The sequence below is a fragment of the Suncus etruscus genome, chromosome 2, assembly GCF_024139225.1.
Source record: "Suncus etruscus isolate mSunEtr1 chromosome 2, mSunEtr1.pri.cur, whole genome shotgun sequence".
Classification (NCBI taxonomy): domain Eukaryota; kingdom Metazoa; phylum Chordata; class Mammalia; order Eulipotyphla; family Soricidae; genus Suncus; species Suncus etruscus.
In genome coordinates, this window is record NC_064849.1 from 17,436,201 (window position 1) to 17,453,620 (window position 17,420).

Here is a 17,420-nt window from a genome sequence, read left to right on the forward strand (position 1 = left end):
CCCAGGTTTTCTTTCTTCCTGAAATTACAAATTCCATACTCTTAAAATGATACTTGTTGAGTGATTTCCAAAGGGCTTACATCTTGGCTGCTTGTGAATGAGTTGAAATTATCACATATGTTTAATCTTCATATCATTTTTACTGTGATCAAGGATTTATTTACTGAAAGTCACTTGTACACTAAAATCAACCCTCCCTTTCTCCTCTGATTTTAGGGCTGCAAGGGGACTTTATGGTATTGATAGTATGCCAGATCTGCGCAGGAAAAAAACATTGCCTATTGTACGAGATGTGGTAAGTTTTAAGTTTCCTTGAATATACATATTTTTCTTCTTATAATGTCATATTGTTCATTTCATTAGGTTGAATAGCTGTATGTATATTAGCGATCCAAATACTATAAAACATTACATGTATTATTTCTTTAAAATCTCTTAGATGGAAGAAATGATTCTGAACTTTAATGTTAATTCAAACTACAATAGTCTTTGTATTTATTGTAAATGGAGAAAATAGTCTTAGTGCATGTTAAGTTAGCTTCTACAACTGGGCTTTCGTATACCATTAATGAATAGTAGGTGAGTTTGCCTGGTGCTGTCTTAGTTTAAGACTTTATTTGAACAATTCTTAACCCAGTGATTTTAATACTTTATAAAGTAGAAGATAATGATAATTAATTGCTTTTTTATAGGGTGGAAACACCAGCAGTGACTGGGGACCATTCAGGGCTATTTATGTGAAGCACATTGTCCAATCCTATCAGCTATGACCCCATCTTTAAATTATTCATTCTATGCCTGTCTAGAATACAGGCCATGGGTGGGAGAGAAGAGAGATGGGGGCCATTGGTGGAGGAAATGTTGCACTGCTGAAGGAAGGTGTTCAGTTTATGACTGAAACCCAACTACATAGGTAATCATGGTGCTTAAATAAACATATCATTTAAAAATTACTAATTCTCTGAAGATCATGATCTCCCTTGTGGAGATCTCAGATTTTACATCAGCACTATATGCTCTCTTTCCTTCAACCCCTCCATTACCATATTATTCCTAGAACTGCTTAGATTTCTATAGAAGAGAAGAGCTTCTCAAAAACAATTTAATATCTAGCTGAATTAATGACTAACTCTACCACTAATCTTGAGGATATCTCTATATATTGAAGTATCCTATTATAAAATATAATGAGGATCACAAGGAATTTTCTCCATATTATAAAAACACCAAATCCAGTAATATGAAAGTTATTTTCTATCATCTATGTGTTTACATTTTTCTGAAAACACGTTTTTGATACTTTATTCTGATAGCATTTAAAATGTTTTACTCAGAAAACAGAAATTTCCCTTGCAACAATATTGAATAGATTTTATTGTTTCTGTTAATTAAAACTGTGTTATGAAAAACTTTGTCAGAATTTATCTTTCTGTTTCTTTAAATTAGAACTTAGAAAACAATGGAATTATAATATTTTTACTAAAATAGGATTTTATACTGGAAAACACCATGCATTCCTATAATTACTTTGGATTTATGCAATTACATAGTCATTGCTTTAAAGTGTTGGGCTTTCTTGAAAGCTTTATACATTTTTTTCTCACTTTTTATTTGTCTAATCAGTTGTACTTTATTTCTTCTGGCACCTGGAACTTCAGGCCATGGTGAGTAATATTTTTCCTACTTACTTGGGTAATTATTTACAAGTACTATCAAATGTATACTACACTCATTCTTGGCATAAAAGAAGAATTAATGGAGAATTTGAGATAGCAGAGACATATGAGGACAAAATTTTGGATTTTCTAAGAATTTAGTTTATTTCTGGAAGACAAGTTATGTCTTCAACAGGTGCAAAAACAGAATAAAATAGAATACAAACATAATTCTAGGTTAACAGTTGGGGTGGAAGTGCATAAAGGGTAACATACTCACTAGATTATTTTCAGCTCTGGATGCTTCACTCTGTAGTTTCAAGAAATTAAGTTCAGACTAGATGTGTTACTCCATGTGTCATTCAAATGGGGTAGCAGATTTAATATTTACATATTGAAACCTGATTTCTAATGCTCTCTAGCGTATTGTTGAGTTTGTTAGACTGCATGTATCTCTGATATGAAGAGTATAATTATTTTATATTTTGATGGGAATCCATGGAGACCTTATGCCTCTTATTTTAAATTCCATTATCCCCACTGAGTGAATAAAACAAATATGACTCTTCCGATTCTCAGTTAATAAAACTGGCAGTTGGAAGAAACTGTCCTGATAAGAGACGGCTAAAAATTATATAAAAGTATGAAAACCTCACAAACCATTCAGCACCAGTGTGCTTACCATTCTGACCAGTGGGCATTTTAACAGTAGCCTTTGTTAATGAAGAAAGTCAATCATAGCAAGCTTAAGTAAAATAGAAGAAAACATTTTTTAAATTTTCTGTTAGACTAGAAACTTTTGTCTGATTATTTCTTTCTGTATTTTAGTTATCTTATATGTAAAAGACAGATCTTAGGCTTGATGATCTAACTTGTCCTTAGATTTATTATTTCATATTTTCACATTCTTTGTGTCATCCTTGTGCAGGGGCCATGTTAATCTTCTTTGTATCATTCCAGTCTTACAATATGTGCTGTCGAAGTGAGCATCTATTTTCACATTTTGAAGAACTGATCAACAGTAGATAATAGAAGATCTTTACTAACTAAAGCATGAACAATGAAAGTTTTTCTTTTTGCCCTTCCTCCCACTCCATAGACATCCCAAGATAGGAAACTGGTCAAAATCTATATCATGCTTAACCCAGATGCTTAATCACAGAGCCAGATTACTGGCCTTTGTGAACTGAGGTTGTCAGGACTTCTCAATACTTGTAGATGAAACTGTTGGAACTTTCTGTCTTTTGTATGCCTGGCAAGTTAAGTCAATAAGTCATCTTCTAGCTTCCAAATAATTATATTCTTATATTTCTATTTTCTGCTGAGCAATTGGGGCTTGGTATCCACTTCTGTCCATAACTCAGTTCCCTTTATTTCAGACCTTGGCTGCTCGAAAGTCTGGACTCTCTCTGGCAATGATGATCAGGACCTCACTGAACAATGAAGAACTGGTAGGTGAAGAGTTAATTATTATGTTTTGGTTGTAAATTAAAGTAATGCCTTAAATTTCAAAGTTTTAGGAATAAATGGAGGTTCTGGTAAAGATAGGCCACAGATTTCTTTGGAATGTCATCTTCACTCTTATACAATTTACCCTGTATTGCTCCAAAATTAGCATATGATTCCATATTTAAAAAAATATTTCATCCTATGTAGCTTAATTTTATTCATCTCCTAATAAAAATCCTACTTTGGTTTTGAAAATTTAGGTGATAGGGTGACAAAAATATTCATGTTTCTAGCAATGAGGTGCAAAGTTACTTCATTCCCCTACCACTAAATTGCCATGGCCTTTACCCAATTCCTATGTTACCTCCTACCTAGCATTCCTTCTCTCCAATCCTTCCTGCCATTTATATGTTGATTGGTATTCATCTTGCTTTTGAAGTACAAACAGATTTTATTTAGAAATTCTGAGGAGGAGGGGGGAGAGAAGAGAGGCAGAGAGTAATGCGTTGAAAAGAGAAAGTAGGCTACTCCAAAGAGCTTTAGTACACACCACAGTATTAAAGTATGAAAAATACTATTAGTGGGAAGATACAGACTACATATCCTTAGGCACAATGTCTTAGGGTAAAAGATTTACACGTATGGTTTTGTTTCATACTACTACCTCCCTTAATACCACCCATGTGCTCAGCACCCTCAAGTTTCCACTAAAGTTTACCTTCATAATGCCTATTAATTGCCTTCTTCTCACCTCTTTATCACGGCACTCAAGGTATGTATTTCACTATCCAACATCACTGATTAGTATTGTTGATACCCTTGATTGGTTTCTCAATGTACCACAAATGAATAAAACCATTCAGAACTTTTCCCTTCTCACATTTTGCTCACCATAATACTGTCAAGTTTGATCCAAATTCTTTGACCTGTGTGACTTTTTTTTCTCTAATGGCTGCTTAGTCTATGTGCACAATATATGACAACTTCTTGATCCACTTTTTTTTGCAGTTGGGCATACAGTATTACACAGTTTAAGTTTTTTTCTTCTTTTTGAGACATTTTTAATAGTATCCTTCCCTTTTGGGCTAATGTTTATGTCCCCATTCTAGGTAGTTCTAGCATTTTTACCTATACCTCTATAGTTTAATATAGTTCAAAGTAGCAGTTTCTTTTAGGAATTCCTTTTTCTATCTCAGATTGTTATAGCAAATAAGACTGAAGATAGTAGATACATGTTTAATAGTCCCTATTATCTATGTTATATAGTAATCCATAACTGCTAGCTTTTTCTATAATATTTATTACTGTATATTCAATTTTTGATTAAATCTTCCTTTTTAGACACAAATATTTGAAGATAGCATTATGTGTTGCTTATTGTCCTTGTAAATGTTTTTTATTCTTATTTATTAGTATTCTATTTCCCATGAGATATAGGTAGTTTCTTTGTTAAGTTATTACTGAAGAAAAGAACAAATGTGATTAGAATATTTGAGTTGTCTGCTAAAAATATAGGTTAGGGATTTTTACACTTGGCTCAACTGAATCACCTTGGAGCTCTTTAAAACATACTGATCTCCCCAGATTCTGATTTAATTGGCTTCGGTTGTGGCTTGAGTATAAGGTATTTTAAAAACTGCTGTGCTGAATAACTTCGTTATACATGGCCACTTGGCTGGGGATTTTATTCAGTCCAATTCATCTCTATACTTATGGGAGATAACAAAAATCCTTGTATTCTCCATTTTGAGACTTTGTTATTGTTTTTGTTTCATATGGGGGTAAAGCTGGCAAAACTCTGGGGTCATGCAACTAGTAATCCTAGCGAGGAGCCCAAGGTTTATTCCTGGTGATCCTCCAGGGACCTTGTGAAAACTAGGAACAAATCCAGACTACAGCAAAGCAATGCTCCAGCCAGTTGTATTGTTTCTCTGTGTTCTACTTTATCATTATTATGGAATAAAACAATTGCCAATAGCATTCCTTTGTTTTATGTTTCTATGAACAGAACCTTTAAAAAGCATTATTCACATTAACATACCTTCATTTGCTGACATTATCACCTTATACAGAAAAGACAATGCAATCAAAATTATTAGAATGCTACTACATTTTATGATATTTCAAATAGGAAGCAGATCATCTCTGTATTTAGACTAACTTTTGATTGAATTCTCATCAAAAAGCAAATATAGTATTTTACTACTCTAATGTATTTTATTCTAAAGTATTTTACCACTCTAAAGCGATTTCATCAAAGGTTTCTTTGTGTGGGTGTTGGTAGATTAATAGAGTCTAATAACTCCTGCTAACACTTGAAAACCCATTTCCTTTTGTGCCATTTCTCAAAGTCCATGAAATCTGACTCAACTATCAATATATTCTACAGAAGACATATTAAATTATACCTTTGACAAGCTGTCACAGTATTTACATGGGTGACTAATATAAACATTAAAATGATTTATATTTACAGTATTGAAAGTATTTCTAGACATCTGACTATTAAGGCACCGAATGTTTCCTTTTACATGGAGGATGGCATGGGCAAATGGAAAATATCAAATGGTAGGATTTCACTTTTAATTAGAGAGATGTATGTAGATATGCATATGTTAATGTGCACATATATGTATGTGTATATACTATATATGTATATATGTATATATGCCATTATTATGGGAGAGATAGTAAAATGGTTAGGGTGGTTGCCTTGTACACAGCTGATCTGAGTTCAATTCCTGACAGTCCTCTGACGCCTGCTCTCCACCAGCTAGAGTGATCCCTAAACATGAGAATAGAGTTAGAAACATGAGAATAGAGTTAGAAGTAAACCCTAAGTACAACCAAGTATGGTCCCAAATATTTTTTTTTAAGAATTTCAATCGTCATTTCCAGTAAAAAAAAAATATACTGATACAAAGTGCCAATAGCATTGACTGAAGCACCGTCTAGGGCCCTCTTCAAAGCCAATTTCAATCCAATTACAAGGAATTTCTGCATCTGCAATGACTGAATGGAATCTCAGTTAATCAATCTTAAGGATCAAGACTTTTAGACATGTCTATCTCAATTAATGACAGAAGGGATAATTATAAAATATTAATATACATACCATTAGTCTGCACTATCTAACTATGTGTTTGATTTCTTACAATGATAATTTCTCAGTTGTGAGTACAACAGAATGCAATAAGAGATCTATTTGATATTTTAACTAATATTCACTAATTGTCTACTATGTGCTAGGCTTTCTTTCAGATTATGGAAATAAAACAATAACTGAATTCCTTTTCTTTGCAGACTAATAGTGGCAGGGGACTTAAAGTACTATGTTTAACATTTACTATTGTGGTAAATCAGAATGGAGGTTTCTAGCAGACCATATTTAAGTAAAAAATGGGCTCAGAATACAGCTTAAAGAAATTTAAGTAGAGTGAAGAATCCAAATCATCAAGTCTAAAAATAAATGTTGGAATTTTGATGTTTCTTTTCTGAGGTGTGTGTGTGTGTGTGTGTGTGTGAGAGAGAGAGAGAGAGAGAGAGAGAGAGAGAGAGAGAGAGAGAGAGAGAGAGAAAGAGAGAGAGAAAGAGAGAAAGAGAGAGAGAGAGAAAGTGTTTTTAGACAATACCAACCAATGCTTAGAGCTAAGTCCTTTACTGACTCTACTCAGAGATCACTACTTGTTGGATTCAGGGAACCATCCGGAGTGCCAGAGATCAAACCCAGCTAGGTTGAATGCAAGGAAACAACTTATCTGCTTTACTATCACTCTTCCCTACCCAATATCACTTTTATTTAAAAAGAAAATAGCATGCTATGGATGAAATAAAGGAATTTGTGATTTTTCAGAAATATAAATTGTACACTTTTCTCCAAAGTAATTATTTCCTCTTTAGCCCCAGATTTTATTTCTGCCTTGATTACATGGCTGGAATGTGATCTAAATACATGTTTCCAGGGAGTTTCAATTCTCAGGAAAAATTGATTTGATTCGAGAAAAATTGGGGTCTTTCTTCAAGTAACAGAATTTATACTTAATTAAGCAACTGATATTAATTGAATTACTTCCTAGAATAAAATGATCAATGTAACATGGAAACTAAAGAACAGAAGAAATGTTGGATATTTGGGGTTCAGTCAGAAAGTTGAAGCATATAGCCAGGTCCTTTTAAGTTTTGCTCAAATGTTGTATTTTTTTCAGCAGACTTAAAAAATTGTTAAAAAGCAAACAAAACATACAAACTAGGTAAATGTTCTTTGTGGTGAAAAGGAGAGGGATTGGGATAATAGAAAGAGTTATTTTGATGATGGGAAAGTACTGGCACATTTCTAGTGATGACAATTTCATGCAGAGGGAGAAGTGAAGAAACATCCCTAAAATTGCATAACACTATCAACAGATGATATAACTGATGAGGATGATAATTATATTTTAGAAAGTGATTGGTTCTGAATTCTAATTTAAGCTCCACTTTTATTACTGTCTTGTTTCTTAGCAATAATCTTTGCCTCTCTGAGACTCACTCAACTCATAAAAACACTTGTACTTGTAATGGAAATAAGAGAGACAGTAGTAGTCTGGATTGTGGGGCAAGAATCTGGGTTGAGGTATTCAGACTATATGTTGAATCTCTGACTTCCTCTTGCCATTGCAGTTATCAGATACCAGGGAGCACTGTGAATCTGTAATAATAATGACCCAATATGAAGAATATCTCTTGCCTATAAGTAATATGTTTGTTCTATCTATATACTACAGTAAGAGCTCAGTAACGCACATTTTAGATTAAAATTGATGTGACTTTTGCTTTGCTGTTCAAATTATTTTATTACAGTTTATATAAGTATGGTTTAAATATTAAAGCTAAGTCTTAGTTTATAGAAACCACACACCACCATCATCAAAAGAGTTCATGAAACTACACCATTGTCCTTATAACATTTCAATTAGTAAAGACTATTTAAAACAAAAGAAATACTGACTAATACTCTGCCTTGATATTTTATATGTTTGCTAATTATATAAGATATTTGCATTTATGACTCTAAATAGTGTATGGTTTACTGTCATCATTCAACAATGTTCTCATTAATAATAGCTTGACTTCATAGTTAAGAACTTTGTTAATTGTATTTCTTTGGCATTATTTGCATGGCACAAATATTGGTACACATTGGAAGATGAGAAATATTGCGTCTAAAGCTATTGTGGCTATTTTAAGGGTGTTTCTTTGACTTCCAATTTTATTTAAAAAATCTGCTTATTATTATTCCTATTGAGATCCATGATTTACAATACTGTTAAGAAGTTTCATTCACATGTGGCTCAAGAGTATACCCACATGAAAACTTTTCCCATTAAAACCTCTTGCTGTCCCTCCCCCAGGTGTAAACTCAGTTTTATGGACCATCTTCTGAGTTTTGTTGTCTTTTTTTTTTCACTCTAGCCTGGCTTTATTTATTTTTTTTTGGTTTATTCTTTTTTTTTATTTTTTTCTTTATTTAAACATCTTGATTACATATATGATTGTGATTAGGTTTCAGTCATGTAAAGAACACCCCCTTCACCAGTGCAACATTCCCACCACCAATGTCCCAAATCTCCCTCCACCCCACCGCACCTCCACCTGTACTCCAGACAGGCTTTCCAGTTCCCTCATTCATTCACATGATTATGATAGTTCTCTGTATTTATTTCTATAACTGCACTCACCACTCTTTGTGGTGAGCATCATGAAGTGAGCTGGAAGTTCCAGCCCTCCTCTCATTGTCTCTGAGGATTGTTGCAAAAATGACTTTTATTTTTCTTAAAACCCATAGATGAGTGAGACTATTCTGCATCTCTCTCTCTCTCTCTCCCTCTCCCTCTGACTTATTTCACTCAGCATGATAGATTCCATGTACATCCATGTATAGGAAAATTTCATGACTTCATCTCTCCTGACGGCTGCATAATATTCCATTGTGTATATGTACCACTGTTTCTTTAGCCATTCGTCTGTTGAAGGGCATCTTGTTTCCAGAGCCTGGCTATTGTGAATAGTGCTGCAATAAATATAGTTGTGAGGAAGGGTTTTTGATTGTATTTTTGTGTTCTTAGGGTATATCCCTAGGAGTGAAATAGCTGGGTTGAATGGGGGCTCAATTTTTAGATGTGTTACTCTCTTATGACGTAACTTTTGTCCCACATCTGGGACATCACTCTGTATTTGTCCTTTTTCATCTGAAAGATGTCACTTACGATACCCTCTAGCTTCATCAGATAGCAGCAAATTACAATTTCATTCTTTAAGCTGTATCATATTCCACTTATATATATATTAGGTAATAACTTATTTTACTGAAAACAAAGATCATCCTTGGTTTCTTTGTATTTGTTTACAACTTGGTTTCATCCAAAACAAAGATTCCCCTCAGGAAAATAGGTGTCACAGAGTCAGTGCATTTAGCGAAATGAGGAATGACAGGAGCCACATTCACTAGTGTGGGAGATTCAGCATTATGACTTAATTGAAAATACAAGAGGTATATATGCAGGATTTTTGCCAGTCATAGTTTTATGTGGTATGCAAAAAAAAACCTCATATTTCTTTCTTTGCAAAGTCAACCATATCTCTCTTGTTAACAGAAGCTTCATCAGTACACTCTGTTTGATCTTCAAAACCATTCATCTCATGAATAAGATACATTTCAATTAAGAGCCCAGAGGCTCACCTGGGATCAAAAGAGAGTAAATTTTAACATCTTAAAGTTTTTCCTCTTTGACCAGGTCCTAGGTATCAATTCTGATGTAGATTAAAGGATTAACTAGATGGCAGGTCTTCCTATCAAGGTTCTTTTTCACCTGAGGGAACAGATTTTTTGCTTTTAGAGCTTTTGCAGATAACTTCCTAAATCTGGCTAACAAACAGTTTTGTTTTGTAAAAAGGACAGAGAGAGAGAGAGAGAGAGAGAGAGAGAGAGAGAGAGAGAGAGAGAGAGAGAGAGAGAGAGAAAGAGAGAGAGAGAAGAGAGAGAGAGGAAAGAGAGAGGAGAGAGAGAGGAAAGAGAGAGGAGAGAGATGAGAGAGAGAGGAGAGAGAAAGAGAGAGGAGAGAGAGAGGAGAGAGAGAGAAAGAGAGAGAGAGCTTATTTGAAAGAGATGTAAATCTTTACTTAGTAAAAGCTTCTTAACTCATTGCTACTTCCAGGCTAAACCTTGAGGTGATATTTGAGGTAAAAAATTAGCAAGTCACTCAGAATCCCTTAGATATGTCCACAAACAAACATTCCTTTCATCTGAGAGAGAGTTTGCTATTTAAAAGACTCTAAAGGATTGCAAAGTTGTTTTTATGTTTCTCTTGGTGATGAGTTTTCTAGGTAAAAGTAAATTTAATCAAGGCTACATTTGCCTGTACTAATTCTTTCAGTTGTAGGTAAATGTTCAAATATGTACATACTTCGTACAGCAGAGGGAGATTTGTATTAGTTAATAGTGTTATTTCATTAATGTTTGCAACTAAACTTTAAAAATATCATCCTCACTCTCAGGGACGTGACCTGTCTGTGAGGTTTGGTCAGCCATCCATGCTGGGTGGAGGGCTCAGCAGGCCTTCTGATATTCCCTTAAACTATGGGGGAAATAACTCATTATTTAATGTTTTAGTACATGAATTATTTAAAAAGTGTTTAATATAAAGATGAATCACACGCTTTACATTTATTATTACATTTGGAGAATTTTACTTATATGCATTAGTATTTGAATTGTAGCTTTAGAACATAATCAATTTTCTAAATATTCCAGATAGCATTTTCAATTGGGATATGGCTTTAGTATCCTTAGGAGGGTGATTTCTTCCTGCTGTACATATCCCTTGATTAATACAAAATGTCCATCTTTGTCCCTTACAACTTTCCTAAGTATAAAGTTTGCATCATCTGATATTAATATGGCCACTCCTGCTTTTTTTTGGGTGTTGTTTGCTTGGATGATTTTCCTCCAGCCTTTTATTTTGAGTCTATGTTTGTTCTGACTATTCAGGTGCGTTTCTTGTGGGCAGCAGAAGGTTGGATTGAGTTTTTTGATCCATTTAGCCACTCTGTGTCTCTTAACTGGTGCATTTAGTCCATTGACATTGAGAGAAAGAATTGTCCTGGGAGTTAGTGCCATCTTTATATTAAAGTTTGGTGTGTCTGTTGGTAAGCCTTGTCTTAAAGTATGCCGTTCAGTTTTTCTTTTAAGAATGGTTTTGAGTCTGTGAAGTTTTTGAGCTGTTGTTTGTCTGTGAAACTATGTATTGTTCCTTCAAACCTGAAAGTGAGTTTTGCTGGGTGCAGTATTCTAGGCGAAGCATTTATTTCATTGAGTTTTGTCACTATGTCCCACCACTGCCTTCTGGCCTTGAGTGTTTCTGGTGACAGGTCTGCAGTAAATCTCAAGGATGTTCCCTTGAATGTAATTTCTCTTTTCGATCTTGCTGCTTTCAGAATTCTGTCTCTATCTATGGGATTCGTCATTGTGACTAGGATGTGTCTTGGGGTGTTTTTTCTGGGGTCTCTTTTAGTTGGCACTCTTCGGGCATGCAGGATTTGATCACATGTATTCATTATCTCTGGTAGTTTCTCTTTAATGATGTTCTTGACTGTTGATTCTTCCCGGAGATTTTCTTCCTGAGTCTCTGGGACTCCAATGATTCTTAAGTTGTTTCTGTTGAGCTTATCATAGACTTCTATTTTCATCTGTTCCCATTCTTTGAGTAATTTTTCCATTGTTTGATCATTTGCTTTGAGGCTTTTTTCCAATTTCTTCTGCTGTATGTAATTGTTATGTATCTCATCTTCCAGTGTACTGATTCTATCCTCAGCTGCTGTTAACCTGTGGGAAATCTCAAACATGTTTTTCTTCAATTCATCTACTGAGTTTCTCAGACCTGTTATTTGATCTGAAATTTCTGTTTGGAGTTTTCTCATTTCTATCTTCATATTCTCCTGATTCTTTTTAGTTTTCTCTTCTATACTTTGTTTGAGTTCTTTGAACATGTTCCATATTGCAACTCTAAACTCCTTATCTGAGAGACTGACTAGGTGGTTGGTCATGTTCAAGTCATCAGAGTTGCCATCTTCATTCTCTATGTCTGGCACTGGCCCGTGTTGTTTCCCCATTGTCACACTAGTACTGCGTGTTTTTCTACGTGTTGTGATTGTATTCATCGGCTAAATGCTGTGCACCGTCGCGAAGGTGAGCGAAGCAACCGTGCTCCTCTGGCTTCTCCCTTTCTGGGCGTGTCGACTCACCTCCAAGGAAGGCTCACAGGAAGGCAGGCTGGCAGATGGGCCGCACCCAGGATGAAATCAGGCCAAAAATGCAGGACAGCTGAGTAGAGAGGCAGAAGGGTGCTGGCATCTGAAATCCAGCGAAGTTCAGTGGCTCCTCCCTTTCTGGGCATGTCACAGGAAGGCAGGCTGGCTAATGAGCCGCACCAAGGGTGAAATCAGGCCGAAAATGCAGGACAGCAGAGTAGAGAGGCAGAAGGGTGCTGGCATCTGAGATCCAGTGAAGTTCAGTGGCTCCTCCCTTTCTGGGTGTGTCAACTCACCTCCACGGAAGGCTCACGGGAAGGCAGACTCCCCGGAAAGCTCACAGGAAGGCAGGCTGGCTGATGAGCCGCACCAAGGTTGAAATCAGGCCGGAAATGCAGGACAGCAGAGTAGAGAGGCAGAAGGGTGCTGGCATCTGAGATCCAGCGAAGTTCAGTGGCTCGGCTTTAGTATCCTTAATAAATTGTTTTAACGTTAGCTAATAATCATTCATTTCTTCGATCATTTTCTTTAAAATATATTTCATGATTGGTTAGACACTGTTTCCTTCGTAGAACATTTATATCACTTTAAAAATTGTGATGTGGGCCCAGAGAGATAGCACAGCAGCGTTTGCCTTGCAAGCAGCCGATCCAGGACCAAAGGTGTTTGGTTCGAATCCCGGTGTCCCATATGGTCCCCCGTGCCTGCCAGGAGCTATTTCTGAGCAGACAGCCAGGAGTAACCCCTGAGCAATGCCGGGTGTGGCCCAAAATCAAAACAAAACAAAAAAAATTGTGATGTACTTTATAATTTAAGTTGTTCAATAAAGTTAAAAATTAATCCCAATGATTTTTGGGGTGAGCAATGTAGAACTCTACCATTCAGCAGGTCTATCTAGGGACACAATTGACAAAATTTGTCCAGTGAGATAGAAGATTTAAAAAGTGTGATATAGAGCTGGTCAGAGCCTATTTTGCTAAAAACTGTAAGATCTGTGTTCAAATGTGTTCAGAGTTTCACAGGCTATACTTAGAGATGGTCGGGGTCCTTCATACTATGCTTTGCCAATGTGTCTTTTTCCATGATACACTAGATAATGTTTGATAATGGTTCAGATATATTTATCTTAAATATATATATATGAATCCACTCATTTAATATAAAATATAACAATATAGTTATAGATTTAAATTTAGGTTTATCACTTTGATTTTGAATTTTACCACAATCAAAGTAATATTAAATTGTATGGTATCTTTTCGGGTCCAGAACAGAAGAATGAGACTATACATTTGGAATAAAGTTTAATACTTTAATCCATCTGCCAAGGCTCTCAACACTGGCCATCTCCCAAAAGGAGATGAGTCCCCTCCAAGGTTATGAGGAAGATTATATTGGGAAAGGACATAGGAAGGTTCCAGATCTCTTATGATGCTTAAAATGATTGGTTACTGTGTAGGGGTCCCTTCCTACTGCGCCCATGTCCTTCCCTGATAAGCTCCCGGTTTGTGGCCAGGTAGCTTGGGGCGGGATCTATGGAAATAGGTTTGTGAAGACCTAGCATGTGACTTACTCCATGTGATTCTTACAAAATGGTGTCTCTCCCTGCTCAGAACCTGAGAAGCCTGCCTGCCATTAAAAAATGGCATCCCTCCTTGTTCAGAACTCAGGTCCCAACAGTATTGATCTGCAAAATCATTATATACCCTCACCAAATATTTGTCTAAGGCCCCCTATCACTGTCTCTATGTCACTGTAGCCTGTTATTCAACTTTCTGTCTTATACCCTTATGCTTGGTAATCAGTACTATGATCTAAGGATAGGGTCTGTCATTAGATTCCATATACAAGAAAGATATTCCAATCCGTTCTTAGATTCCATTCCAACAAGGCTTTTATGTATTTCTTTTATTTCTATGTATTCCAATATTAGTGAAACCATCCAGAATTTGTACTTTTCTGTGCCATCCGCATTGCTATAAACTATGATTTAATCTTTTCCTTCAGAAGTAGTCCATTGTGTTTATACACAACTTTTTAAATTATTTTTACACAGTTATTTTAGAGCTTATTCATGGCTTTGTGTTCAAGAATCACACTTGCATATGTATAGTGATCTGAGTTCTTTAAATGGTATGTTATGAATGTCTTAAAGATATAGAATACTATGGTACACTATTATAGATTCATTGCTTATTATGTGCTATCCATTACTTTCACTGCCATTTATTGAAGAGATTATATTGCTCCATTTCATGTACCCAACTCCTGTTATATATTAAATATAATATTTATATAGATTTTCTAAATATCAACTTTGTCATATATTGATATTATCATATACAGTCCTTTGTTATTAAATCTGATGTTTTATCCCTCCATTCCATTAGTTTGTTAGTCTATCTTTACTCTAGAATTCTACGTTTTTGATTAGTATAACATTACAGTATAATTTAAGGTAGGGAACACTAAAGCTTTCTTCTTTAGTTACATAATTGCTTTGTATCTTTGGGAGTTCTATTACTTATCATGAATTTTTGTATAATTATCAGTCCTTTATGAATATTATTGGAATTTTGATCAGATTTCTTTAAATCATTTTAGAATTTTTTTTTTGTTTGGGGGCCACACTTGACAGTGTTCTGGAGGGTTTTCTTTTTTCTATCAGAACTGGTACTGCAGCAACAGCCAATTCTTTAAAATTGATGAGGTTCTTCTGAAAATTTTAATTTTTTTTCTAACTCTTAGTTCATTAAACACTCCTGGTAGAGCATAGCTACCATTTGGGATGCCAGGGATTGACAGTGTGCTGACTCATGCAAGACAAGTGTCCTACCCACTATACTGTTGCTCCAGGCCCTTCATTAAATCTTTATAATCATTTAGGTAGGATATATGTTTGGACAATGCTAATTCTATTAGTCCAGGAACACATAAACTTTTCCACAATTGATTATTTAATTTGGTTTACTTGAGTACTATTTTAAGTGTTACTTTTTATTTTTCCTCTTGAAGCTTATTTTTTTCTTATACAAATTTATCATATTTTTGTGTTGTGATATTTTTAGCCTGCTATTTTTATGAATTGGTTTATTGTTTTGTTTTGTGTGTTTTAATAGTATTTTAATCAACTTCCTAATGTTTTTTTGTATAATTTATCATGTCATCTTCAATTACTCATAATTTAAATTATCCCATTATGAAACCCAACTACAATCATGCTTGTAATTAAGGTGCTTAAATATTTTTATAAAACATAAACAAAATTCTCCCATTCCAATGTGGATCTTTTAAATTTACTTTTCTTGTCTGATTTCTATATCAAGGACTTCTATTACTGCATTGAATAATAGTGAATAAAGTAGATATTCTTGCCACATTTCTCATCTCAAGGGAAATCTTTTGGCTTTTACAACTGATTATAGTGTTAGCTGTAAATTTGTTGTGAATAGATGTTATTATGAGGTATTTTTCCTGTGCCTTTTCATTTAAATATATTGATTTTTCTCCATTATCCTAACTTTATATAAGTGTATTTAAATTATTTAAATAAATAAAACACATAAATATTAAATAAATTATTACTTTTGTTAATGTAGTTTGAAAATTGCATATTAATATAAATATTCTATTTTTTAAATAAAACTGTCCTGAAAAAGAAAAGTAATGTCTGAGCATACTTATGCTCTTTTTGCCACCAAACACATACAGTAGTTAGGATTCAGTTTCATTATTTTTTTGTCTTTTACATAGTTTGCCATGTTGTTATACTTTTTTTTAATATGTAAGATATATTTCTCTGAGGTTTTTGCAGAATGAAGAAAGATAACATTGTAGGGTTCCAGAGTAGAAGGATGAGACCACACAACTGTGATAAAGTTTAATACTTTAATCTGTCTGCCAACAAGACCCTTCAGCCTGCCCAGCCAGGGCCATCCCCCTAAGGAGATGAGCCCCGCCCAAGGTCATGATGAATATTACATAGGGAAAGAATATAGGGAGGTTCCAGCTTTCTGATGATACTTAAAATGATTGGCTCTTGTCTAGGGGTATCTTCCTACTGCTCTCTTGTCCTTCTCTAATAGACTACCTGGTATGGCCAGGTAGATTGGGGTGAGATCTATAGAAATAGAAAGTGAAGCCTGAGCATGTTGCCTACACCATGTGGTCCTTACAAAATACTGTCTCTCCCTGCTCAGAACCTAAGAAGCCTGCCATGTGGCTTTTAAAATATGGTGTCCCTCCTTGTTCAGAATTCAGGTCCCATCAATATATAGAAAGAATTTTAAACATTGTGACACAAAATGTAAATACTTGTAAGTGATTATTTCGATCCCCTTCTTATGCTTTCTTTTAAAAATTCTAACATCTTCTATTCTATCATCTTTGTGAAAAAACTTGTATTAACACTTAAACCTAATTTACAGCAAGAAGAAAGATTATAGACATAACGTACATTCAATTTTAATCTTTCATTAAATGAGAAAATATGCCGTCTAGTTCAACCTTTATGAAAAGCAATATGGAGATTCCTCCAAAAACTGGAAATCAACTCCTAGGAATGTACCCTAGGAACACAAAAATACAATACAAAAATTCCTTCCTTACACCTATATTCATTGCAGCACTATTTGCCATAGCAAGACTCTGGAAACTTCCAAGATACCCTTCAACAGATGAATGGCTAAAGAAACTGTGGTACATATACACAATGGAATATTATGCAGCTGTCAGGAGAGATGAAGTCATGAAATTTTCCTATACATGGATGTACATGGAATTTATTATGCTGAGTGAAATAAGTCAGAGAGAGAGAGAAAGATGCAGAATGGTCTCACTCATCTATGGGTTTTAAGAAAAATGAAAGACATTTTTGCAATAATAATTTTCAGGCACAAAAGAGAAAAAAGCTGGAAGTTACAGCTCACCTCATGAAGCTCACCACAAACAGGGATGAGTTTAGTTAGAGAAATAACTACGTTTTGAACTATCCTAATAATGAGAATGTACAAGGGAAATGGAGAGCCTGTC

The 17,420-nt window shown here is 34.8% G+C and overlaps 1 protein-coding gene and 1 non-coding gene across 2 annotated transcripts in view; one reads left to right on the top strand and one right to left on the bottom strand.

Annotated features, from left to right (window-relative positions):
- Positions 1-247: 247 nt before the first annotated feature.
- The window catches only part of UNC13C (unc-13 homolog C), a 278,305-nt gene continuing 261,132 nt past the window's right edge, over positions 248-17,420 (top strand). The window contains exons 1-2 of the mRNA XM_049768904.1: positions 248-295; positions 3,035-3,106. Of these exons, the coding sequence (XP_049624861.1) occupies positions 248-295; positions 3,035-3,106 (120 nt within the window). The remainder of the gene's footprint in view (positions 296-3,034; positions 3,107-17,420) is intronic.
- Positions 2,538-2,645, bottom strand: LOC126002299 (U6 spliceosomal RNA). Its single transcript, XR_007493048.1, has one exon. It is a non-coding gene; the product is annotated as a U6 spliceosomal RNA (small nuclear RNA).